General features: G+C 39.5%; 1 protein-coding gene across 2 annotated transcripts; it reads left to right on the top strand.

Moving 5' to 3' along the window:
- Positions 1 to 688: 688 nt before the first annotated feature.
- On the top strand, positions 689 to 27,454 carry LOC129438756 (phosphatidylinositol 3,4,5-trisphosphate 5-phosphatase 2A). 2 transcript variants are annotated; one of them, XM_073863154.1, is made up of 27 exons: positions 689 to 1,019; positions 9,868 to 9,931; positions 10,828 to 10,969; positions 11,050 to 11,154; positions 11,235 to 11,376; positions 11,484 to 11,574; positions 11,668 to 11,757; positions 11,931 to 12,029; positions 12,174 to 12,324; positions 14,265 to 14,371; positions 14,543 to 14,645; positions 14,743 to 14,939; positions 15,201 to 15,318; positions 15,423 to 15,519; positions 15,605 to 15,743; positions 17,996 to 18,095; positions 18,204 to 18,292; positions 18,494 to 18,575; positions 18,742 to 18,831; positions 18,908 to 19,021; positions 19,096 to 19,272; positions 19,450 to 19,605; positions 19,936 to 20,017; positions 20,240 to 20,347; positions 21,084 to 21,837; positions 21,978 to 22,114; positions 26,236 to 27,454. In XM_073863154.1, the coding sequence occupies exons 1-27, from the start codon at positions 868 to 870 to the stop codon at positions 26,324 to 26,326; spliced, it is 3,777 nt and encodes a 1,258-aa protein (XP_073719255.1). In that variant the 5' UTR covers positions 689 to 867; the 3' UTR covers positions 26,327 to 27,454. The 2 variants fall into 2 exon arrangements, with proteins under 2 accessions (XP_073719255.1, XP_073719254.1); XM_073863153.1 differs by having other exon boundaries at positions 690 to 1,019; positions 20,237 to 20,347.
- The last annotated feature ends 238 nt before the right edge of the window (positions 27,455 to 27,692 follow it).

Raw genomic sequence — 27,692 nt, 5'->3', positions numbered from 1 at the left:
AACATTTCTAAAGAATGCTTTCAGCACCTTGTTGAATCAATGCCACGTAGAATTAAGGCAGTTCTGAAGGTGAAAGGGGGTCAAACACAGTATTAGTATGGTGTTCCTAATAATCCTTTAGGGGAGTTTATGTTGTCATTTACATAATAGATGTTAGAGGCCAAAATGATAGTTTAATAGTTTTTGCTGTTGTTAAAGGGAAAGTTCACTTTAAATGAAAATTCTGTCATAATTTATTCATCCTCATGTTGTTTTAAATCTGTATGAATTAATTTTCTTCTGATGAACACAATAGAAGATATTTTGAGAAATGATGGTAAACACACAGCATATAGTGTACATTGACTTCCATAGTAGGAATAAAAAAATATGATGGAATTTACTGTCAACTGTGTGCTTTCCATCATTTATCAAAATGTTTTCTTCATCATTTATCATTTCTCAAAATATCTTCTTTTGTGTTAATCAGAAAAAAGAAATTCATAGAGGTTTAGATCAGCATGAGAATGAGTAAATGATGACACAATTTTCATTTTTGGGTGAACTATCCCTTTAAGGATTTTTTATTTATCGTGTGCATCTGAAGGTTCGGCGGTTTATTATATCACTGCTTTTTTCCGAGAAATAGACTAGTAACTTAACCTTAGTGATAGTGTGTGTGTGTTAAGTGTTATTGTGTGTCGGGATCGCGCGCCCCATCTGTCGTGCACGCGCGCGTGTTTTCTCTCGTGGAGGTTTTTCAGGAACTGTAGGGAAAGCAGGACAAACTCTGAAACTGCGCCTTCTCGAGCGCTGCGTTTGACGCGCGGCCCGCGGTTTCTGGCGGGTCACTGGACTTTATTCGGGAGTGCATCGGTTGGTCTCGTGATGGCCGGTGCTTGTCCGGTTCCACCGCTGTGGTATCACCGGGATCTGAGTCGCGCGGCGGCGGAGGAGTTGCTGGCGCGCGCGGGGCGCGATGGGAGTTTCCTGGTGCGGGACAGCGAGAGCGTGAGCGGCGCGTACGCGCTCTGCGTGCTGTAAGTCCCTCATAAACAAGTATATATCGCGTTTTATTGCTTTTATTAACGGAGGAAAACTCTTGTGTGTAAATGTGAACTTTTTCATACTTTGAGAGCGAGCGTCGCATCGCGCCGCGTCATATTGCGTGACCGAAGCGCAGACAACCCGCTTTTAACGGGAGCGATGTGTTTTTTTGTCTTGTAACTTACTTTATACAGCTAAAATGTTAAAGAGTTGTATTATTGTGTTGAGTGTGTGGTTTATCTCATCTCATGTGTTGTGTTGTGTTGTTTTATTGTGGTGTGTGTTGTGAACCAGAACTGTGTAATGTTAATGTACAGTAAACTTCACTTCACTTGTGTAAAATCCAAACACATTCATTTGGCACGCGGGGCCACAAAGATCACGTGACCAGTATGACCTCCACCTCATGCATAAAAATAACCACAGACACACAAACTTACTTACTCACTCTCTCTCACACACACAAACACACAAAACACACTCACACAGACAGACACAAAAGCCATGTCCTAAAGTAGAAGCTATCATGTGTATTTTTGGACATGTACTATGGTATTCATTGCATGTTTATCACGGCCATGTAACCCTGGCACTACTGAGAGTTTAGTGAACTGAAAGTGATTTCTATAAAGATAATGTGCAGTGTTGCTCATGTAGACTATTAACTGCAAAAAGATTTGCATGTACAGGATCAAATTTGTGGTAGTGACATTGCATGCGTGAAATATTTTTTGTAAATAAAAGTGCAAGCATAAGAAAACAAGTTTCGCAACATTGTACTGTTAATCGTAAGTGTAATTAATGTCTTGTAAAACTGAAACTTCATATTTACGCTGTATTCAAAAGCAGTCAAACTGCAATCAAAAATACGATTTATGAACTTTTAAAAGACATTAATTTAGCAGAATCTGTCCCTGTGTGTAAAATAAACCAATATACTGAGACAGCTACTGGCGTTATTGAACCAATCGGAAAAGAGAAAAAAATGGGGCTGTTTACACTTTGTATTAAAGGGGACATATCATGAAAATCTGACTTCATGTTTAAGTGCTATAACTGGGTCCCCAGTGCTTTTATCAACCCAGAAAATGTGAAAAAGATCAACCCAGTAACTTAGTTTTGGTAAACTATTTGGCTCCCCTTGTGATGTCAGAAGGGGATAATACCGCCCCTTAATCTGCACTATCCAACCACAGCACTGCCATTTAGTGCAGAGAGAAAAAACAGCACATTTGAGTTTCAATTTCAACAAACCACTATTATGGTGATCAGTGTTTGCATTATCAGCTCTTTTGCATTTTAAAGGACACACACAAAAACTGTGCATTTTTGCTCACACCTACAAAGTGTCAATTTTAACATGTTATAATAAATTATCTTTGGGGTACTGTATTCTAAAACTTCCCATATGTACTGTGGGGACACCAAAGATTTATTTTACATCTTAAAAAATTCTCGTGTAATGCTGCCTTTAAGATGTATTTTCGTCAATTGGATCACACAAGTGGACGATGTTAAAGATAGGTGTAAACGGTGTTCAAAACATTTTGGGCTCATCCACTTTCAACCGCGTTCAGAGGTAGTCGAAAACACATTAGACTGGATTACTTTTGTAGTGTAAACGCACCTGTGGTCGAATGTGTTTGAACCGCCATATGAGTCCGCCTACCGTACTTTCCGGACTATAAACTGCACTGGAATATAAGCCACATCATTCAAAAATGCGTCATTAAGATGAAATAACATAAATCTCATCATTATTTCACAAAATCTAAGCTGAAGAATAGACATTTAATCTGGAAAGGCAAGTTATTCAATTAAACAATAGCAGACAGATCAGCAGGCTGAATAGATGTCTGTATGTTAAAGTAATATTATCAGTTATTTAAACGATAAACCATAACATACAGAACTTACCTGGAAGGTTGAATAGTCTAAATTAACCAAACAGGCCAACTAGCGTGAAGTTTGCATACTCGTCATTCAACATCACTGAATTCATTGAATTACATAAATACAGAAGCAGCATATAGCGGACTCTCACAGCTGTAGACGGTAATGTTGTCTCTTGCCTCATAAATGTCAAAATTAATTCATACTGACTTACAAGGCGCACCTGACCGTAAGGCGCAGCACCAGCCAAGTTATGAAAAAAAACGCGGCTTTTAGACCGAAATAAACAGTTTTTATCTAATCTGAGGTGCTGAGCACTTCTAGCACTGAGCACTTCTAGTGTGAACACACGGTGTACAATGCTATTTTTAGGGTTCATTGATAAAACCTAAGTAGTTTCTCTGCGTCTTTCATTAGTTTCTTTTTGTGAGCGTGTGAAAGTTGCGCAAACTTATTTCATCAATTGCGTTGAAATATCAGAGAAAGTTCTAACATATTCATGTACAAAACAATGTGAAACATGTTTACTTACAACACAAGCAGCAGACTCTGAGATAATATTCGTTTGCGTCATTTTAAACTTGTCATTACTCCCGCTCGCGTTTAAACGAAAGCAGAGAGACTCGCCCACAGTCTCCACAGACCACCCCCTCAGTAATCAGGACAGAAGGGGTCAAAAGTGGACAAAAGATTTACATACCAGATGTGACTGTGTCTCTCTCGTCCACTTGTGATCCGATCGACGGAAATACATCTTAATACCAAGTGTAAACAGCCTAATAAATAATGTAAGTGAAAAAGTGTAAGCGCGGTAAAACAGAGATCAGATGAACACAGTTCATACTTATTTAGGGTGAATATGAAGTTTCGGTTTTACAAGACATGAATTACGATTAACAGTACTATGTGCAAAACTTGTTTTCTTGATACGCTTTATACTTGATTTACACCTTTATATGCGCACACACATTTATTTTACGCTTTCAATATCACATACACTCACACACATTTTATCCTGCACATGCAAATATTTCCGCTGTTATTTTACCTTCATAGTAGTCGTATGGGCGTTTCACACAGTATGCGTCAAAATCGCAGCACGGCTACAGCTTTTTTTCTCGCGTAATGGAACCGTTTTGTGCAGCATTTAGTGCAAATATGTTTCTTTTCAATGGCGCTGCCATGAAGAGCCATGTCCAAGAAGGGACATGATTTTGTGTGCATGAGCAAGGCGTGTGGACCGACTCCGCTTCACCTCTGTAACCGTCCCCGTTTTGACGCTTCTGTACGTCTCCTATTGATAATGAACTAGACAGTTGTGGTAGCCATGTATTGTGTTAAACCCCCATTACAGTGATTTAAAATCAAAGTCATCGCAAACAACTCAAATATCAATGCAAAGATACTCTACTGTACACAGTAGTGATGCACCGATGTATCGGCCGCCGATATTAATCGGCCGATATTTGATGAATTTGAAACCATCGGCATATTGGCAATAGCACGAGAAAGGCTGATACCGATTGTTTATTAATTAACTGCATAAAGAAATCCATTATATGTAAAAAATGAGTTAATGTTGTTAATAAAATAAATGCTGAATAGCTAAAACCACCTTTGAAGGTTGTCATGCTGTCTTATTATGTTGTTTGTTTTAGCTTAATTTGTGCCTCTCTTATTATGTTGGTCAGTTGAATGTTAATTAGATCCAATCCATGTTCAGTAAAAATAATTTGATGCAGAAATAAACTAGCTAATAGACCAACTGAATAGTATTGTATACAAGTGTTTAATATCGGTATCGGTATCGGCCAGAAGTTGTCTGTTTAAATCGGTATCGGCCCAAAAAAATCCTATCGGTGCATCCCTAGTACACAGTGTTTGTTTGTTTGTGTTGTTAATAATGTCAGGACACATGAGTCTTCCTGTCTGTAACAGTTTTTTTTTACAGCGGTCATACTCTTCTGATGTGTGTGAAAGGGTTCAATGGTGGGATGGAGTATTTTTTGGGGGTGTTTTTGTCAGCGAGCGTGTCAAGGCACGCATGCATTTCTGAGTGATGGCTGGTGTGTGTTTGTGTTCACTAGAGAGGGAATGAAATGTTTCGTACAGACGGACAAAATCAGGCAGAACTCAACTAACACAACACACATGATTACATGCACGTACAGGAATACTGCAGATCACAACACGTTGCTTCAGTCGTGTGTGTGTGTGTGTGTGTGTGTGTGTGTGTGCATGACTGATGAATTATTTTAAGACGTGCTGTGTCACTTTTGTGTCATCTGTGTCTGGTTTGTGTTGGAGTTCTGCAGGAGACATCAAACCTCTGTCTGTTTTTATCTAAAGTAAATATGAGAGGTTCATATCATGTGGTGAATGGTTGACATGTCGTTGCTATGTGCGTGTTATGGTGGTTTGAGTGTTGCTAAGTGGTCACTATGAGGGTTCTGGTTGGTTGCTAGGTGATTAGTGAGCATCTGTGATAAATTTGCTGAGTCTGGATGTCACGTGATGATGTAATGATAGTTAATGTGTAACACAAACACACTGCAGGATGAGTTACACAGTAGATGCGTTTCCATTGCAGATTTGCGCAAAACTTCAGCGTTATTTTCTAAATGTCGACATTAGACTCTTGCAAAATGACGGCGTTTCCATTAATCAATGAGGTGCAACTGAAACTTTTTCACTGAAACTCATTTCAATCATCGCGTCGACTGATGTTGGTAGGTTTACTAATATCATATCCACTAGACATTATTTTTAACCAAAGGAGACGTAAGAGTATTATCCAAATATTAATGCCAAGAAAAGCCCCTTATACTTAGGAGTGGCAACATATAGGTTGGAGGTAATGGTAGATTAATTTAAATCATAAGAGATGTAGGAGTGTTATCCAAATATTATTGGCAAGGAAATCCTCTTATATTTGGGAGCAGACCTGTATTGAGGTGTTTCTGGAGGTTTTAGTACACGTACTGGGTCATCTTCAAATTATAATTATGTGACTTCCTTGCATTAGGTGACCTGAAAATGAATATACAGTTTTGCGAAATGCATCTCTTTCGAATTGCCTAAAAAACTACATCATGCAAGGGTAAAAACGTTTTTGTGATATATGGGAGTTTTTGGGAAATTGATGTGTTTCTATTGGCCGTATTTTCTATTATTTATATATACTTATTATACACAGTACGCACACATATATGATGTAAAAAAAACTGTTATTCTGCAATCGATTAGTTGCGTTTAATCGTTATGCAGCCCAGACATTCACAAATACACAAATCAAAATCAATTATACATTTAGATGTATTGCAGTATGCAGCAGAATATAACTATATCATGGATGTTTCAGTAACTGTTATAAAATGTATTGTTTGTGTCCGTGTGTGTGTGTGTGTTGTGTTACATCTGTTTCCCATGTCACTCATGTTTGTATAGACAGATAATGATCTTGGGTTTGTTTGTCTATGTGTGATGTCAGTGAATAAATATTGATATGTTGACATGATTTATTATTTAAATGTTTAATGGAGAGTCACACAAGACTAAAGTTCACACTAGCATTTTCTTTCATAGTATTATTTTTCCTACTATGGAAGTCAATGGGCCCTCTGGTCGGTTTGGTTACAAACATTTTAAAAAGAAATTGAGGAGATGTTATGTATTTTAGTTGATCTCTTTTACAGTACTGAAGCTGAAGTCAAATAGAGTTTATAAGCTGAACTCTTATACACAGATGTTGTGTTTTAACGTTTATTTTGATGTAATATATTTCCTAATAGACCTTTATTATATGTGTGTTACTGTATATAAACTCTGAGTTTAGTTTAAAGTAATAATCCAATTACAAAAAAATCACTCCCATGTTCTCCAAGATGTTTATGTCTTTCTTTGTTCAGTCAAAAAGAAATAAGTTTTTTGAGGAAAACATTCCTGTATTTTTCTTCATATAGTGGACTTTAGTGGACCTCAACCGTTTCAGTGCAGCTTCAAAGAACTCTAAACGATCCCAACCGAGACATAAGGGTCTTATCTAGCAAAACCATCCACATTTTCACCAAAAAACAAAAAATATGTACTTTTAAACCACAACATTCTTGTATAGCACTAGCCGTGTGATGCACCTGCGCAGACAAAGCTGAAGCTTTTTTATTCATGGCGTCTATGATGAAGATCTGTATTACACAAACATACAACAGTCTTATCTCTTCATCATCAGTGATTTTAGTATGAAAACACACTTTGTAAATTGAGTTTGTCAGATGTTAACTTGTGTCATGTGTAGCTATAAGATCACAGATCAGAGCTCTGGAGATGATGGTCGGATCCATGTGATGCTCTCATCTGATGATGGTCCAATCCGTCTGATGGTCCGATCCGTGTGATGGTCCGATCCGTGTGATGGTTCGATCCCGTCTGATGGTCCGATCCGTCTGATGGTCCGATCCGTCTGATGGTCTGATCTGTGTAATGGTCTGATCTGATAATATTCTGATGATGGCTTGGTCTAATGATGGTCTGATCTATGTGATGGTCTGATCTGATGATGGTCTGATCTGTGTGATGGTCTGATCTGATGATGGTCTGATCCAATGATGGTCTGATCCGATGATGGTCTAATCCGTGTGATGGTCTGATCCGTGTGATGATCTGATCTGATGATGGTCTGATCTGATGATGGTCTGATCTGATGATGGTCTGATCCGATGATGGTCTGATCCGATGATGGTCTGATCCGTGTGATGGTCTGATATGATGATGGTCTGATCCATGTGATGATCCGATCCGTGTGATGGTCTGATCTGTCTGATGGTCTGATCTGTGTTATGGTCTGATCTGATGATGGTCTGATGATGGCTTGGTCTAATGATGGTATGATCTATGTGATGGTCTGATCTGATGATGGTCTGATGATGGCCTGGTCTAATGATGGTCTGATCTATGTGATGGTCTGATCTGATGATGGTCTAATCCGTGTGATGCTCTGATCCGTGTGATGGTCTGATCTGTGTGATGGTCTAATCTGACGATGGTCTGATCCGACGGTGGTCTGATCCGATGATGGTCTGATCAGTGTGATGGTCTGATCCTTGTGATGGTCTGATCTGGTGATGATCCCATGATTGCCTGATCTGTGTGATGGTCTGATCTGATGATGGTCTGATCCGATGATGGTCTGATCCGTGTGATGGTCTGATCAGATGATGGTCCGATCCGTGTGATGATCCAATCCGTGTGATGGTCCGATCCGTGTGATGGTCCGATCTGTCTGATGGTCTGATCTGTGTTATGGTCTAATCTGATGATGGCCTGGTCTAATGATTGCCTGATCTGTGTGATGGTCTGATCTGAAGGTGGTCTGATCTGAAGGTGGTCTGATCTGATGATGCTCTGATCTGATGATGGTCAGATGTGATGATGGTCTGATGTGTGTGATGATGCTTCACTGATATGTTGTCCTGATATTAGATCAGATTGTGTGATGTGCAGCAGATTAAATAATAAAAGTTCACATGCTTTTAAATGTTTGGCAAACACAAACTCTCTTCTTGAGAAACAGTTTTAATGTACTGATATGTTTATTGATTTATTTTCTGTACAATGATGAATCATTTTGTTCTGTTGTTGAGTCTTGTGTGATGTACAAAGTAAAACTACAACACACATTTATAAAGCTGAAGATAAAACATCACAGCTCAAACTGAAATTATACAGGGAGGAGTCACAGGCTTTTTCTGTCTGTGGTCACGCACAGCACTGACACACAGCACTGACACACACGCACACACACACACACACACACACACACACACACACACACACACACACACACACACACACACACACACACACACACAGACAGACATGCACACACACGCACACACACTCACATACGCACAGACACACACATACAAAACACGTGTGTTTCTTTTCCCAAATACAGAAACACTGACAGAAAAAACACATTTAATAAACAAACATTGTGTGTGTGCTTAAAAACATTATAAAACACTTATTTGTCCATCTGTCTACCTCTCTCTGTCTGTCTGTCCATTTTTCTGTAGGACCAGGAACAGGAAGTAGGACATAGAGCGAGGAAACACACACACACACACACACACACACACAGAGAGAGAGAGAGAGAGAGAGAGAGAGAGAGAGAGAGAGAGAGAGAGAGAGTAAACAGAAAGTATAATGTTGCTAGACATGTTTACTGTATTACGTGTATTATGTTCATGTCCAACCAGCATCACATGTGCGTTTATGTGTGTGTGTGTGTGTGTGTGTGTGTGTGTGTGTGTGTGTGTGTGTGTCCGTGTCCGTGTGTCACGGTTGCAGGAGGTTTATAATGTGTTTGACTGACAGCTGTGTGTGTTCTCTCTTCACATTATTACTAGTGTGTTGAACACACACACACAGACACACACAGACACACACACACAGACGCACACACACACACACACAGACGCACACAGCTGTCCAGCGCTCTTGAACTTCTCATCACTGTGTGCCAAGCAGCGCCACGTCACAGTGACAACCGCAGGCATTAACACACTCACACAGTTTGTTTATCAAATGTTGTGGGTTTTTTATTTCTGTCTGTGTTTCTGCATTTGGGAATAGAAGCACACACACACAAAAACGCACACACACGCGCACAGCTACACACAATCTCATTGATTTGTTAGTCAAAACTCAATGAGTAATTGTACCTCTATGAGTGTGTGTGTGTGTGTGTGTGTGTGTGTGTGTGTGTGTGTGTGTGTGTGTGTGTGTGTGTGTGTACTAAAACATGTTTATGTCGGTCAATCACACACAGACACACACACTTTTGTATTAGGAAATATTTGCAAAAAATTGTCTGTCTATCTTTGTACAAAAGTGTTAGAAGTAAAGGAAGAGGATAAAATAGTAATGTTTTTGTTTCTCTCTCTAAAGGTTTCAGAAACACGTGCACACATACAGGATTTTACCTGATGAAGAAAACTTTCTGGCTGTACAGGTACTGTTGTGTTTATGTGTGTGTGTGTTTGCGTGGGTGTGTGTGTGCGTGTGTTTATGTGTGTGAGTATTAGAGGTGTTTATTCTGGAGATTGCATGTACCTTTGACTCTAGTGTGGAGGACGCTTTTATGACCAAAGTCATTAAATATCAACCACTACTAAACATCATCTCAGACATAGGTTACCAGAGTCGACTATTTGCTTTTATATTTGGGAGTTTAGGACATGTACACAAGCTGGTTGTATCAATGTTACAACAACTTAGGATGCACAAAAAGAGACAAACAGTTACCAAAATGCTGTGCCTTGTCTGCTATTATAGACAGCCGCCATATATTGCTAAGACGATGCTAATAATATGTTTAGCAACCGAGTGTTATGCATAATATGTGAAGATTATGTATGCAACTGATTCATGATTCTGACCATGCATTTAATTGCATATGTACTATTTATGACCCTGGAATTACTTTTAATGGACTTAAATAAATTATTAAATGCGTGCATGCATGCATGCATGTGTGCTTTTGTTTTAATGTGTTGACTGTCTTCATTTATATCATGACAATAGTTTATTTGTTCAACGAATAAAGTAGATGAACAGTAAGATTTTGTGTTTATCAGTGAATCAATGAATTCTAGATAAACTGTGTGATTGATACTTTAACACTTCAACATCTACATAACATGAACTAAATCCCTTTCACTTTTCCTCTTACAGTTCTCATTTCCCTGTATTAGGGGTGAGGAGGGGTTATTGTAATGCAGACCTTTCACACGGGGTCAAGTCATTTGTGCTTTTGGTCTTTTTTTGGTCTTTGTATTTAAAAAGTGTTTTTTTTTGTTACACAGTCTTTGTTTAAATGATGTGTTTATCTGTGTGTGTGTGTTTCAGACGTCTCAGGGAGTTCAGCCCAAACGTTTTCAGACTCTTCCTGAGTTAATTCAGCTGTATCTTCAGCCCAGTCAAGGCCTGGTGACCACATTACTGTTTCCAGTGGAAAGAGAAGAAACCACAGAGGAGAAAGATTACTCTGGTACACACACACACGGACGCACACACACACACACACACACGCATTTATATATACTCCCATTTTAATTTGTGTGTGTTTAGATGGTGAAGATGAGAAGCCTCCTCTTCCTCCCCGCACTGCTTCTTCTGCTGGCAGTCCTTCAGGCTCCGCCCTCACCTGTCTGGACACTCCCACTGAAAATGTAAGCCCCTCCCTCTTAAAGTCATCATGAATTAAAAACGAATTGAGTGAAGTTTATAAATGTCTTTCTCTGTTTGTAGTGTAACAGGGTCAAATGGTTTGAGTACAGTGTCTCATGAGTATCTGAAGGGAAGTTACGCTTTGGATCTTGAAGCTGTTAAACAGGGTGCAAACAATCTGCCACATCTCAACAAAACACTCGTGACATCCTGCAAGCGTCTGCACGGGTACACACAAACAAACAAACAGAGAAACAAATATACACACAAAAACACACAATCAGTCACAGTGGGGTAAATAAATGTAATCTTTGACTCTTTATGTCTGTCTGTAGAGAGGTGGATAAGGTATTATGTGGACTGGAGATCTTGTCTAAAGTCTTTGATCAACAGAGTGCCTCTATGGTGTCCAGAATGATCCAGCAGGTATGACATCATTTCCTGTCTGCTGTTTGTTTTGTGCTTCTATGCTCATATTGAAATACCTGTCTGTCTGTCTGTCTGTTTGTCCATCTGTAGTCAATGTCTCAGGGTGGAGATCAAGAGTTGGAGCATCTCGTCACTAAACTGGCCATCCTGAAAGATCTGCTGTCCTCTATAGAGAAGAAGGTAAATACACAAACAGACAAATCATCTGATCTCAGTTTATATTCACACTGACCTGTGGAAATATCAGACATCATATAAATCATTGGTTTGTCAGATTTAAATCTGATTTTCTGAAGATGTGTCAGATCCTGTAGGTTCATGAGAAGATTGTGTTGATGATGAATGTGTTTCAGGCTCTTAAAGCTCTTCAGGATATGAGTACATCTGGCCCGCCCCTCTCACCTCTGGTGTCCATCAGACACAACAAAACTATACCAGTACAAACCTTTGAGGTGTGTACACACACACACACATATAAAGATTATATACACTTAAAAATGCCTAAAATCAGCCATTGTCATAATGATTCTGATTGTGTGTATCTGTGTTTTTTTTTTGTGTGTGTGTGTTTGATGTTGTGTGTGTTTGTGCTTCAGGTGAAGTTGGATGTGTATCTGGCAGATTTGACAAAGATTGGTAAAAGTCAGAAATATTCACTTAGTGTGGATGTGGAGGAGGGAAAACTGGTGGTGATGAAGAAGATGAAAGATGCTCAGGAAGACTGGAACACGTTTACGCATGATAAGAGTGAGTGCGTCTGTGTATGACTGTGCCTGCGTGTGCCTGTGTCTGTGTGTGTGTGTGCCTGTGTCTGTGCCTATGTCTGTGAGTCTGTGTGTGACTGTGCCTGCGTGTGTGCACCTGTGTGCATGTGTTTGCACCTGTGTCTGTGTCTGTGCCTATGTCTGTGCGCCTGCGTGTGGCTGTGCATCTTGTGTGCCTGTGCGTGTGTTTCTGTGCGTGTGTGCATGTATCTGTGCATGTGTGCACGTGTCTGTGTGTGTGTATCTGCGTGTCTGTGCATCTGTGTGTGACTGTGCCTGTGTCTGCGTGTGTGTGTGACTATGCCTGCGTCTGTGCCTGTGTGTGTGTCTGCATCTGTTCATTTGTCTTCATCTGTCTCTGTGTCTGTCTCTATCTGTGCCTTTGTCTGCGTCTGTCTCTGTGCCTGTCTCTGTGTTTGTCTCTGTGCCTGTCTCTGTGTCTGCTTCTATGTCTGTCTCTGTGCCTTTTTCTGCATCTGTCTCTGTGTTTGTCTCTCTGTCTGTCTCTGTGCCTTTTTCTGCGTCTGTCTCTGTGCTAGGGATGGGCAATATAAACGATATGCAATATAAACGATAGAAAATTGGCATACGATAGAGATTTTCAATCTATTGCACTATCGCGATAATGCGTGTTGATGACACAATCTACCCGCGAACTTTAGCCTCGAGCTGCAGCCGAATAAACATGGATGAAAGCGTCAGCGAAACAGAGGAACTCGTGAAAAAGACCGATGCAACATCTATTTTTTGGATTTAAGCCATAAGTTACATAAGTTAACTGCTGCTCCACGCGCGAAATTGCCAATATGGTCTAGTAATTGTGAAACATGCAATATATATATGCAATATATATGCAGTATAGTCCCCACAAGCATTTAAAGTGTTTAGTGTTAAATAATTAACTGTGTTTTTAGCAGATAGATCTTGTCGGCTTTATCATTTTAAAAGTAGATCACCACACAAAAAAGTCTGGACACCCCTGCTGTAGAGTGTGTCAGGCAAAAGTTCCAGCTAAGAAGTAACAAGGTAACAAGACTAATCTGGCCATAACGGTTTACTTTTACTTACTTTTTTAGCAGTTTGGCTTTTGTAAGGGTCTATATAACCTGTTCTGAAACGAGTCTATTGAAATTATTATATCGCAATACATATTGCTATCGCAAGAGGCTGCAATGTATAATGCAATATGGATTTTAGGCCATATCGCCCATCCCTACTCTGTGCCTGTCTATGTGTCTGTTTCTGTGTCTGTCTGTCTCTGTGCCTTTTTCTGCGTCTGTCTCTGTGCCGGTCTATGTGTCTGTGTCTGTCTCTGTCTGTGCCTTTGTCTGCGTCTGTCTCTGTGCCTGTCTCTGTGTTTGTCTCTGTGCCTGTCTCTGTGTCTGCTTCTATGTCTGTCTCTGTGCCTTTTTCTGCATCTGTCTCTGTGTTTGTCTCTGTGTTTGTCTTTGTGTCTGTCTCTGTGTCTGCCTGTCTCTGTGTTTGTCTCTGTGCCTTTTTCTGCATCTGTCTCGGTGCCTGTCTATGTGTCTGTCTCTGTGCCTTTTTCTGCATCTGTCTCTGTGTCTGTCTGTCTCTGTCTATTTCTGTGCCTTTTTTTGCATCTCTGTGTCTGTCTCTGTGCCTGTCTCTGTGTCTGTCTTTGTGTCTGCATGTGACTGTGTCTTTGTGTAACTTTGTCTGTGCTCCTTTCTGTGTGTGTGTGTGTCTGTGTTTGTCTGTGTGTGTGTGTGTGTGTGTGCGTCTTTGCATGTGTGCATCTGTGCATGTGTGTGCGCGCGTGTGTGTGCATGTGTGTGTGATGGACAGATTGTTTATTGTCACATGTGAGCTTTGCAGATATATTCACTACCATTCACTGCAAACTTATTTTTCTATTTTGACGAGTTATTTAATAATGTGTTTGTGTGTGTGTTTGTGCAGTTCGACAGCTGATTAAGTCCCAGCGGGTCCAGAATAAACTGGGAATCGTCTTTGAAAAGGAAAAAGACAAAAGTCAGAGGAAAGACTTCATCTTCGCCAGTGCAAAGGTGAGTGAAACACACATGTCTGATTTTCTCCTCATCATCTTTATTTTTCCTTTTTCTGTTTTTCTCTTTCTTGTGTTTCTGTATGTATACTGTATGCATGTTAGTATGCAGAGCAAATTTCTTGTGTTTGTGTGAATAAAATGACTTCAAAACCATATCTGATTTCTGTAGAAAAGAGAAGCGTTCTGTCAATTACTGCAACTGATGAAGAACAAACATTCCAATCAGGATGAGCCGGACATGATTTCTGTCTTCATCGGAACTTGGAACATGGGTGAGACACACGGACACACACACACAGACACAGACACACACAGGGGTATAATCGGCATTAAATTGTGATTTTACCGCTCATTGTTTTCTCATTGTAGGCAGTGTTCCTCCTCCTAAAGCCATGGCTTCGTGGATTTTGTCTCGGGGTTTGGGGAAAACTCTGGATGAGATGGCCATCACGATCCCTCACGACATCTACGTGTTCGGCACTCAGGAGAACTCGGTGTGTGATAAGGAATGGGTGGAGAGTCTTCGCTGTGGGCTGAAGGAGATTACAGAGATCGACTACAAACCGGTGAGAGATTCACAGACATCATCAGAGAGTCTGGTGTTCAATCTCATGTTCTCTTTATAGTGAGATCAGACCTACATCAGATTACAAACTGTGCGTCTGTGCTTTTTTAGAGTTTAATTTAATAGTTTGGTTTCTCTGTTATGTTCATCTGTGTTTCTCATTCAGCAGTAAACTCTCCACAGAAAGTTAACTTAAGTGAATTTAAGGAATAAAATGAAGAAATCGCTGCTATTAAATCTTTTCTCTCTCTCTCGGCTGTAGATCGCCATCCAGACGCTGTGGAACATTAAGATTGTGGTGTTTGTAAAGTCAGAACATGAGAACCGCATTAGTCACGTGGGAGTGTCCAGCGTCAAAACAGGAATCGCCAATACACTCGGTCAGAACACAACACAAACACACACAAACACACACTTTTGTTTCTCTCTCCATGTTTATAAGAGAAGTCTTGTTTATTTGCTTCTGCTTTTGTTGTATGATCAGGAAATAAAGGTGCAGTGGGCGTGTCCTTCATGTTTAATGGGACATCATTTGGTTTTGTGAACTGTCACCTGACGTCCGGCAATGAAAAGATTCACAGGTGTGACAGAAGTGATGAATGCTCAATCCTTCATTCAGTTCCTAGTGAATACACGCTTTCATGAATGACCTTTGACTCCCGGCAGGAGGAACCAAAACTATCTGGATATCCTGCGTCAGCTCTCGCTGGGTGACAAACAGCTGAACTCCTTTGACATTTCTCTGAGGTTTACACATCTCTTCTGGTTTGGTGATCTTAACTATCGGCTGGACATGGACATACAGGTACATACATCTGTCATAAACACAGACACCACATCATCTGGACACTAAAAAAATTACTTTCTTACTTAGGATTTTTGTCTTTTTATTCAGTAGAAATATCTAAAATTATTTTCTTGATGAGCAAAATGACCTAAGAATATAAGTGTAGTTTTTAGACAAAACATATGAACATTAAGTAAATTTACAAGCAAAAAATAATAATAATCTGCCAATGGGGTGAGAACAAAATCACTTAATTCAAGAAAAATACAAGATTTTTTTACCTCATTGGGAGATTTTTGTTTGTTTGTTTTAAGCACAAATATTCATCTAAATTGTATATTTTTTATCTAAAAAATTATTTTCAGATTTTTTTACAAGCAAAAAAATTATAAAAATCTGCCAATGGGATGATAACAAAATCACTTAATTTAAGAAAAAAACAAGATTTTTTTACCCCATTGGTAGATTTTTGTTTCTTTGTTTTTAGCACAAAAATTCATTTTAAATTGTATATTTTTTTCTAAAAACTTATTTTCAGATTTTTTTACAAGCAAAAAAATTATAATCTGCCAATGTGGTGAGAACAAAATCACTGAATTTAAGAAAAAAACAAGATTTTTTTACCTCATTGGGAGATTGTTTGTTTGTTTGTTTTAAGCACAAAAATTCATCTAATTTGTATATTTTTTTATCTAAAAAATTATTTTCATTTTTTTACAAGCAAAAAATTATAAAAATCTGCCAATGGGATGAGAACAAAATCACTTAATTTAAGAAAAAAACAATATTTTTGTACCCCATTGGTAGATTTTTGTTTCTTTGTTTTAAGCACAAAAATTCATTTTAAATTGAATATTCTTTTATCTAAAAACTTATTTTCTAATTTTTTCACAAGCAAAAAATAATAATAATCTGCGAATGGGGTGAGAACAAAATCACTTAATTCAAGAAAAATACAAGATTTTTTTCACCTCATTGGGAGATTTTTGTTTGTTTGTTTTTAAGCACTAAAATTCATCTAAATTGTATATTTTTTATCTAAAAAATTATTTTCATTTTTTTTACAAGCAAAAAATTATAAAAATCTGCCAATGGGGTGAGAACAAAATCACTTAATTCAAGAAAAATACAAGATTTTTTTTACCTCATTGGGAGATTTTTGTTTGTTTGTTTTAAGCACAAAAATACATCTAAATTGTATATTTTTTATCTAAAAAATTATTTTCATTTGTTTTACAAGCAAAAAATTACAAAAATCTGCCAATGGGATGAGAACAAAATCACTTAAAAAACAAGATTTTTTACCACATTGGTAGATTTTTGTTTGTTTGTTTTAAGCACAAAAATTCATTTTAAATTGTATATTTTTTTCTAAAAACTTATTTTCAGATTTTTTTACAAGCAAAAAAATTATAATCTGCCAATGTGGTGAGAACAAAATCACTTAATTCAAGAGAAATACAAGATTTTTTACACCATTGGTAGATTTTTGTTTGTTTGTTTTAAGCACAAAAATTCATTTTAAATTGTAAATTTTTTTTTCTAAAAACTTATTTTCAGATATTTTTTACAAGCACTAAAATTCTTTTTAATTTTTTTTTCTAAAAACGTATTTTCACATTTTTTTTATAACCAAAAATTAATAATAATCTGTCAAGGGGTGAGAACAAAATCACTGAATTTAAGGAAAATGCAGGGGTTTTCTTACCCCATTGGTAGATTTTTGTTTGTTTGTTTTAAGCACAAAAATTCATTTTAAATTGTATATTTTTTTCTAAAAACTTATTTTCAGATTTTTTTACAAGCAAAAAAATTATAATCTGCCAATGTGGTGAGAACAAAATCACTTAATTCAAGAAAAATACAAGATTTTTTACCCCATTGGTAGATTTTTGTTTGTTTGTTTTAAGCACAAAAATTTATTTTTTATCTAAAAACTTTTCACATTTTTTTTCAAGCAAAAAATAGTAATAATCTGTCAAGGGGTGAGAACAAAATCACTTGATTCAAGAAAATACAAGATTTTTTTACCTAATTGGCAGATTTTATTTGCTTGTTTTAAGCACAAATTCATCTAAGTTGTTTTTTATCTAAAAACTTATTTTCTAAAGTTGATTTTGCAATGCAATGTGCTTGACTTGCCCATCATCTGTGGCATCAGATTATCTGAGTGTGAAAGTTTTGGTGTTTCTGTGTTTGACAGCTGATAGCAGAGATGTATTGTGATTGGACACATGAGCTATGTGTTTCTGACTCTCTCTCACTTACAGGAAATCCTCAACTACATCAACAGGAAGGAATTTGAGCCTTTGTTAAAGGTGGACCAGCTAAATCTGGAGAGAGAGAAGAATAAGGTCTTCCTTCGTTTCGGTGCGTCTTCACATTATTCCTCATTTATGTGCCCAGCTATTGAGATGTGTGTCTCTCTGTGTTTCCTTTCTATGACGTGTCATGTCCTCTGTGTGTGTTTGTGTCCAGCGGAGGAGGAGATCACCTATCCCCCCACGTATCGATACGAGCGAGGTTCACGTGACACATACGTGTGGCAGAAGCAGAAAGCTACGGGTGTACGTGTTCACGTGAAGTTATTTTACACATCAATGCATACTTTAAGAAAACCTCACACCTTTAAATAAATAAGAAAGATATCCTGTGAACATGTTTTGACCCCTGAGATAAGTGCGCACTTCCTGTCATGTGACCTTTGCCAAAGGAAGTGAAACATCCTGATGGCGTTCATTAAATTCTCCTTCTCTGTTGTCCTGTAGATGCGGACGAACGTGCCGTCGTGGTGCGACAGGATCCTCTGGAAATCTTATCCGGAGACTCATATAGTTTGCAACTCTTATGGTACGCAGTCACCATGGCAACCAGACAGATTACTGTGGTAACCTACCCATGGACTAGATTTTCAACTAAATCGATCCAGTCAGATGTGATTTTAATGGTGTAGACTGTGAAGATGATGATGAAGGTCAGTGTGTATGTGAATATATTATTTATTTCTGTTTGTTAGGTTGTACAGATGATATCGTAAGCAGTGATCATTCACCTGTGTTTGGTACGTTTGAGGTGGGCGTGACCTCACAGTTTGTATCTAAGAAAGGTATGACATCACTTCCTTCAGTGTTTTAGTAAAGAGTGTTACGACAGGTGTTCATGACGTCTGTCTCTCTCCACAGGACTGCCCAAATCTTCAGAGCAAGCTTATATTGAGTTTGAGAATATTGAAGCTATTGTTAAGACTGCCAGCAGAACCAAATTCTTCATTGAGTTTTACTCCACATGTCTAGAAGGTAAGACACTAACACACAGATGCATGGACTGATCCAGACCAGATAATCATTTCTGAATAAAAATCTCTCTGTAGAGTTTAAGAAGAGTTATGAGAATGATACTCAGAGCAGTGACAACATCAACTTCTTGCGTGTGGGTTGGTCATCTAAGCAGCTGACGACACTGAAGCCCATCCTATCTGACATTGAGTATCTTCAGGACCAACATCTTCTGCTCACTGTCAAATCTCTAGATGGTTACGAATCCTACGGTACGTAGTTATTATTCAGGTAACTAGTTGTAAATGTTAATTTTAGTTTGACTTTTGCTTAGTGAGATTCAGCACAGTGAGACTCGTTGACCTGGAAGTATTAGCTAATATTTGCTGTAGCTCCACCTGAGGTAGATGTTTGTCACATCGCATAGACTTTGATTTGTGTGTTTGTAGGAGAGTGTGTATTAGCTCTGAAGTCCATGATCGGCAGCACAGCACAACAGTTTCACACATATCTGTCTCACCGCGGAGAAGAGACGGGAAACATCCGCGGATCCATGAGAGTCAGAGTCCCATCAGAGCGCATGGGCACAAGAGAACGTCTATACGGTACTAACACTGTGTGTGCGTGTCCGTGTGTGCATGTGTATGCTTGTGGAGGTGTGCGTGTTTGTGCAGGTGTGTGTGCATGTACATATGTGTGTCTGTGCATGCATGCGTGTGTCTGTGCGTGTGTGTGTGCATGCAGGTGTGCGTGTGTGTGTGTGTGCATGCGTGTGTGTGTGTGTGCATGCGTGCATGCATGCGGGTGTGTGCTTGTTTGTGCATGCGTGCGTGCGTGCGTGCGTGTGTGCATGCATCTATGCGTGTGTGCGTATGCATGCATGTGTGTGTCTCACTCCGATATTTTCTATCATTTATTCGTCTCTTGTTTGTCAGAGTGGATCAGTGTTGACAAAGACGAGACATCAGTATCAAAGGGCAGAAGTCTTCATCCCAGACCATCTCATGATTACGTCCAGTGAGTCCATCATTGATGTTATGTGTAATGTCATAACAGAACATCAACATTTATCAGCTCATTCTGTGTTTTTATGTTTGATTTGATGTAAATCTTTCCTTGAATTTATGGGTTTACATCATACAGCATTGCTCATTATCATCGCTGAGGCGTTTAAGATCATAAATGATGTTCATCAGGGTAAAATCAGGTTGTGTGTCTGTTTGTGTGGGTGTGTAGCAGGAAATTGGGGTCAGCTGATCTCAGTAAAGTGCCTGAAGAAGGAGATAAAAACATCACAGCTCGACATCCACACACACACTCCTGTAAAGACGACAACACACAGAGCAGGTAACACACACACACACAAGATCTGTATTTTGTAGTCGTTTTACAGCCGAACAGAAAGTGAGGTTGTGTTTCATCATCAGTTTATTATATTTATATGAAACTTTATTTACTGTACGTCATTGCAGTGATAAAAGCACAAATATCTGACTGCAGTGACATCTACTGGACAGAGAAACTCATGATAGTGTTTAATAGTTGAGTCCACTCATCTTCTCTGTTTACATGTACACTACACTATACACTACACTATACACTACAGTATACACTACTTTTAAATAAAAATGTAGGATTCTAATCAAAAACATTTACATGTTGGAACATATATATATTTTTCTTAAAAAAAGTAATTTCAAACATTTTACATTTAACATAAATGATTTTTATAAGATATTTAAGATCATCAGAAACATTTCAGTCAAGTGTTGTAAATGTAATGAATAATTGTCAACGTTGAATTATTCAACAATAATGTACGCTCAAAGTGGTAATTAGGGATGGAGATTTTTCAATAATGTAATATTGGAATATTCGTTATAATTAATTTTTTTTATTTATATTTTACATTAAAGTCTATAAAAGACAGTACAGATGAAGTGAAAAAGCATTAAATGAGCAAAAGCAGTATTAATAATAATAATTAATTGTATGTTATGGGAAGTTGAGACTGCTGACCTCTTTAAATAAAGTTTTGAAAAAATAACAAACTTTCTTTATTTTATTTCTCTTGGTTTGTCAGAAACAAACAGGATGCGTTTGATGGCGGGGGAACTAAAAACAGCTTCAATAATCCCGCCTACTACATTTTAGAAGGAGTTCCAAACCAATCAGCAGCCCTGGCCTCTGACATGCTCCCAGGCTCCGCCCACCCTCCAGTATCCAGTAAAACGGCTCCTCCTGTGGGCGGCGTGGGGAAGAACAAGCCGCCCAGCGGAAGCTCCGCGCAGAGCCGCAGGCAGACGACCGGACGCCCGGTTCGACCCATCAGCGAGGAGGGGTCCTCAGAAGACGACGGGAACATCGGGACACACGTCGGGTCACTGAATCGCCCCCCTCCTGATTTCCCTCCTCCTCCTCTGCCCAAAGGAGCTCTGGAGATGACAGAAAACTCATTCGGCAAACCACGAATGTTTCCCGATTTAGCAGACGTCAAAATCCCACCTGCTTCTGCAGTTACGTCAAAGCCACTGTCATCCCCGAGCTTCGTATCGCCGACTGGAGGAGGCGTGGCCTTCTGTATGGACACACCATCTGTGCTGAACTCGGGCCCCGCCCCGTTCCGTCGAGGAGGTGGGGCCTCAGGACTGGACGACCAATCATGTTCAGTGCTACAAATGGCCAAAACCTTGAGCGAGGTGGAGTATCCGTCAGGTCGTGAGCGTGGGTCTGGAGGTTCGGTTCTGAAGGTGGCGGCCGGACAACATCTGCGAGGTCTCACCTTCCCTCCGCGCTCCATACAAGAGGAGAGCATCGCTGAAGATCTACCTGAGGAGGTGACAACACCATCACCAACGCTTGTGTTGATTCAAACCTCTTTGTTGTTGTAATCTTGTAACATTTAAACTGTGTGTGTGTGTGTGTGTGTGTGTGTGTGTGTGTGTGTGTGTGTGTGTGTGTGTGTGTGTGTGTGTAGGGTTTGTGGCATGCTGAGAGCAGTAGCAGTAGTCTCTCTGTGGACTGCAGTGTTGGTGAATGGCTGCAGAAATTAGGACTACAGAATTATGAAGAGGGTCTCCTGCACAACGGATGGGACGATCTTGAGTTCCTTAGGTACACCTGTCTCACTCTTTCATATGTCTGAAATCACATGTCTCACTATTTCATATGTCTGAAATCACATGTCAAAAACCACATGTCTCACTCTCATATGTCTGAAATCACATGTCTCACTTTCATCTGTCTGAAATCACCCATTTCACTCTATCATCTGTCTGACATCAACAGAGACATGTGATTTCAGACAGATTAGAGTGAGACATGTGATTTCAGACAGGTGAGAGTGAGACATGTTTCACACTCACCTGTCAAAAACCACATGTCTCACTGTCTAAAATCACCCATCTCACTCTGTAACCTGTCTGACATCAACAGTCTCACTCTTACCTGTCTCACTCTCATCTGTCTGAAATCACCCGTCTCATTCTACTGTCTGAAATCTCCGGTCTCACTCTCTCCCATCACCTGTCTCACTCTTGTCTGAAATCACCTGTCTCACTCATCTGTGTAAAATCTCACTCTCACCTGTCTGAAATCACATGTCTCACTCTCATCTGTCTGAAATCACCTGTCTCACTCTATTATCTGTCTGAAATCACATGTTTCACTATCACCTGTCTGATTCACTCGTCTCACTCTCACCTGTCTAAAATCACCTGTCTCACTCTATCATCTGTCTGAAATCACCCATCTCACTCTTTCATCTGTCTGAAATCATCCATCTCACTCTTTCATCTGTCTGAAATCACATGTCTCACTCTATCATCTGTCTGAAATCACCTGTCTCACTCTATCATCTGTCTGAAATCACCCATCTCACTCTGTCATCTGTCTGAAATCACCTGTCTCACTCTATCAACTGTCTGAAATAACATGTCTCACTCTCACCTGTCTAAAATCACCTGTCTCACTCTGTAATCATTCTGAAATCACATGTCTCACTCTCACCTGTCTAAAATCACCTGTCTCACTCTATCATGTGTCTGAAATCACCTGTCTCACTCTCACCTGTCTGAAATCACCTTTCTCACTCTATCATCTGTCTGAAATCACCTGTCTCACTCTGTCATCTGTCTGAAATCACATGTCTCACTCTCACCTGTCTAAAATCACCTGTCTCACTTTCACCTGTCTAAAATCACCTGTCTTACTCTATCACCTCTACTTCTCTCACTCTTAACATTCTCACTTTCACCTGTCTCACTCTCACCTGTCTCACTCTCTTATCTGTCTGAATCACCTGTCTCAATCTCACCTGTCTAAAATCACCTGTCTCACTATATCATCTATCTGAAATCACCACCCCTCACTCTCAACTGTCTCACTCTCTCCTGTCTAAAATCACCTGTCTCACTTTCACCTGTCTGAATCACCTGTCTCACTCTCACCTGTCTCACTCTCACCTGTCTGAATCACCTGTCTCACTCTCACCTGTCTGAATCACCTGTCTCACTCTCACCTGTCTAAAATCACCTGTCTAAAATCACCTGTCTCACTTTCACCTGTCTAAAATCACCTGTCTTACTCTATCACCTCTACTTCTCTCACTCTTAACATTCTCACTTTCACCTGTCTCACTCTCACCTGTCTCACTCTCTTATCTGTCTGAATCACCTGTCTCAATCTCACCTGTCTAAAATCACCTGTCTCACTATATCATCTATCTGAAATCACCACCCCTCACTCTCAACTGTCTCACTCTCTCCTGTCTGAAATCACATGTCTCACTCTATTATCTGTCTGAAATCATGTCTCAGTCCCACCTGTCTAAAATCACCTGTCTCACACTATCATCTGTCTGAAATCACCTGTCTCACTCTCACCTGTCTAAAATCACCTGTCTCACTTTCACCTGTCTTACTCTATCACCTCTACTTCTCTCACTCTTAACATTCTCACTTTCACCTGTCTCACTCTCTTATCTGTCTGAATCACCTGTCTCACTCTCACCTGTCTAAAATCACCTGTCTCACTCTATCATCTGTCTGAAATCACCTGTCTCACTCTCACCTGTCTGAAATCACCCATCTCACTCTTTCATCTGTCTGAAATCACCTGTCTCACTCTGTCATCTGTCTGAAGTCACATGTCTCACTCTCACCTGTCTAAAATCACCTGTCTCACTTTCACCTGTCTAAAATCACCTGTCTTACTCTATCACCTCTACTTCTCTCACTCTTAACATTCTCACTTTCACCTGTCTCACTCTCACCTGTCTCACTCTCACCTGTCTCACTCTCTTATCTGTCTGAAATCACCTGTCTCACTCTCTCCTGTCTAAAATCACCTGTCTCACACTATATCATCTATCTGAAAGCACCACCCCACACTCTCAACTGTCTCACTCTCTCCTGTCTGAAATCACATGTCTCACTCTATTATCTGTCTGAAATCACATGTCTCACTCTCATCTGTCTGAAATCACAGGTCTCACTCTATAAACTGTCTGAAATCACATGTTTCACACTCACCTGTCTAAAATCACCTGTCTCACTTTCACCTGTCTTACTCTATCACCTCTACTTCTCTCACTCTTAACATTCTCACTCTTACCTCTCTCACTCTATCATCTGTCTGAAATCACATGTCTTACTCCCACATGTATGAAATCACATGTCTCACTCTCATCTCACTGAAATCACCTGTCCCACTCTCACCTGTCTGAAATCACCCATCTCACTCTTTCATCTGTCTGAAATCACCTGTCTCACTCTTTCACCTGTTTGAAACCACATGTCTCACTCTCACCTGTCTAAAATGACCTTTCTCACTTTAACCTGTCTTAAATCGCGTGTCTAACTCTCTCACCTCTACTTGTCTCAGGCTTAACATTCTCACTTTCACCTGTCTCACTCTCACCTGTCTCACTCTCTTATCTGTCTGAAATCACCTGTCTCACTCTCACCTGTCTAAAATCACCTGTCTCACTATATCATCTATCTGAAATCACCACCCCTCACTCTCAACTGTCTCACTCTCTCCTGTCTGAAATCACATGTCTCACTTTCACCTGTCTGAAATCACCTGTCTCACTCTCATCTGTCTGAAATCACCTGTCTCACTCTCACCTGTCTGAAATCACCCATCTCACTCTTTCATCTGTCTGAAATCACCTGTCTCACTCTGTCATCTGTCTGAAATCACATGTCTCACTCTCACCTGTCTAAAATCACCTGTCTCACTTTCACCTGTCTAAAATCACCTGTCTTACTCTATCACCTCTACTTCTCTCACTCTTAACATTCTCACTTTCACCTGTCGCACTCTCTTATCTGTCTGAATCACCTGTCTCACTCTCACCTGTCTAAAATCACCTGTCTCACTCTATCATCTGTCTGAAATCACCTGTCTCACTCTCACCTGTATAAAATCACCCGTCTCACTCTCTCATCTGTCTGAAATGACATGTCTCACTCTCACCTGTCTGAAATGACATGTCTCACTCTCACCTGTCTGAAATGACATGTCTCACTCTCACCTGTCTAAAATCACCTGTCTCACTATATCATCTATCTGAAATCACCACCCCACACTCTCAAGTCTCTCACTCTCTCCTGTGTGAAATCACATGTCTCACTCTCATCTGTCTGAATTCACATGTTTCACTCTCATCTGTCTGAAATCACCTGTCTCACTTTCACCTGTCTGAAATCGCCTGTCTTACTCTATCACCTCTACTTCTCTGACTCTAAACAGTCTCACTCTTACCTGTCTCACTCTCCTCTGTCTGAAATCACCCGTCTCATTCTACTGTCTGAAATCACCTGTCTCACTCTCACCTGTCTAAAATCACCTGTCTTACTCTCTCACCTCTACTTCTCTCACTCTTAACATTCTCACTTTCACCTGTCTCACTCTCTTATCTGTCTAAAATCACATGTCTCACTCTCACCTGTCTAAAATCACCTGTCTCACTATATCATCTATCTGAAATCACCACCCCTCACTCTCAACTGTCTCACTCTCTCCTGTCTGAAATCCCATGTCTCACTCTATTATCTGTCTGAAATCACATGTTTCACTCTCACCTGTCTGATTCACTCGTCTCACTTTCACCTGTCTGAAATCACCTGTCTAGCTCTCACCTGTCTGAAATCAACTGTCTCACTCTCTCATCTGTCTGAAATCACATACTCCATCTCCACAGCTCATCCAATCATCTCTCTTCCCTGCAGTGACATCACAGAGGAAGATCTAGAGGAGGCGGGCGTTCATGACCCCACTCATAAACAGATCCTGTTGACCAGCCTGAAGCAGCAGAAATGAGTCTCGTCCAAACCGGACCAAACCAGAGCAGTCTGGTCTGAAGTGTTTTTCTAAGGGAAACATTGCACTGGTGTCATTTTATCTGAGAAAGTCCTTTTAATTTCATTGGCTGGTATAATCTGGTCGTCCACAATATTTTGCATCCTCACTATGTTAAAAGGATGTTTCACTACAAAACGCCACCCACATCCTGAGAATACTTCCTGGTTTTAGGTTTGGAGGAAGTGACATCATCAGAACATTCCTCAGTTTTGCTTTGAAAGATGACTGACATGTTTATTATTGACAGCAGTTTGTTTTTTGCATGTTGAAAGATTTTAAAGGGAAAAAGCCAAAATCAGTCCTGACTGATACACACAGATAACTTGAAAGAGTTTTGTGTTTTGTGTGTGCATGCACGTGTGTGTGTGTGTGATGTTGATTTCTTTTCATTGTGTCATTTGTACGAAACTGAGTTTCGCTGTATATCGTTGTGTTTTTGCTGTTAGAAATCATTCATCAATCTTCCTTTAGCTGCTTTTATCTTTTCTAGTGACCTCTACCTTTAAAATCTTCATTTCATATCTGTCTGAATGGAGCGGAGAGTGAATCTTTTAATGTTTGTTTGGTAACCAGCAGGGGTCGCCGATTGATCAATAAAGACTTCAGATCTGACCAATCCTCTCCCAAGTCTTCATACATTTCATTTTCTTCAAGAGTTTTACAGAAACTTGCTGGATTAATAGTTAAACACTAGTCAATAGTTAAACTCTTGGAGTTTTAGTTTCGTTACGAGAAGTCAGGGAGTTTCGAGGAGTTTGAGTTTACCTCATGATTTACCTGCAGCTCCTTTACTCTCTTGTTGGGTTTGTTTTCATCATTGACAGAAATCATAATAACCGAGGTCTTATTTAACAGTGTCTTTAATATTATTATGGGATGTTTTCCTAAAATGCATGTTGAAGTTTCAATTATTATAAATAATCTTTTTGTGTACAAAGTTTTAACTTTATATGTTTTTTGTTTGTCTTTATGTATTTCGTTGCTATAATAACCTTTGAATATTTGGTTAACGCTGAACCTGTTTGTGTTAATATTTAACTGCTAAATGACTTTGTGTTTAAAAAGTTAATAAAAACTCAAATCTAACATTCTGACATCATATCCTTCAGCTGAATCAAGATGATTTGATATACATTTCTATTGGATTATATGCATACATTTCTGTCTCTTGCCAGTGTAATTAATGCCAAATTAAAGGGGCTAAAAATATGAACTGACCAGAACTGATTTCAGGTCAGTAAATGTTGAGATACAATACAAAACTCTTGTGTTCATCGGTATCTTCGTGCTTTGAGTTTGGTTTGTAAATTAAAAGTTTTCAACA

The sequence above is a fragment of the Misgurnus anguillicaudatus genome, chromosome 24 (genome assembly GCF_027580225.2).
Source record: "Misgurnus anguillicaudatus chromosome 24, ASM2758022v2, whole genome shotgun sequence".
NCBI classification, from domain to species: domain Eukaryota; kingdom Metazoa; phylum Chordata; class Actinopteri; order Cypriniformes; family Cobitidae; genus Misgurnus; species Misgurnus anguillicaudatus.
The sequence above is the reverse complement of the archived record's forward strand: the minus strand, read 5'-3'. Positions and strand labels throughout refer to the sequence as shown.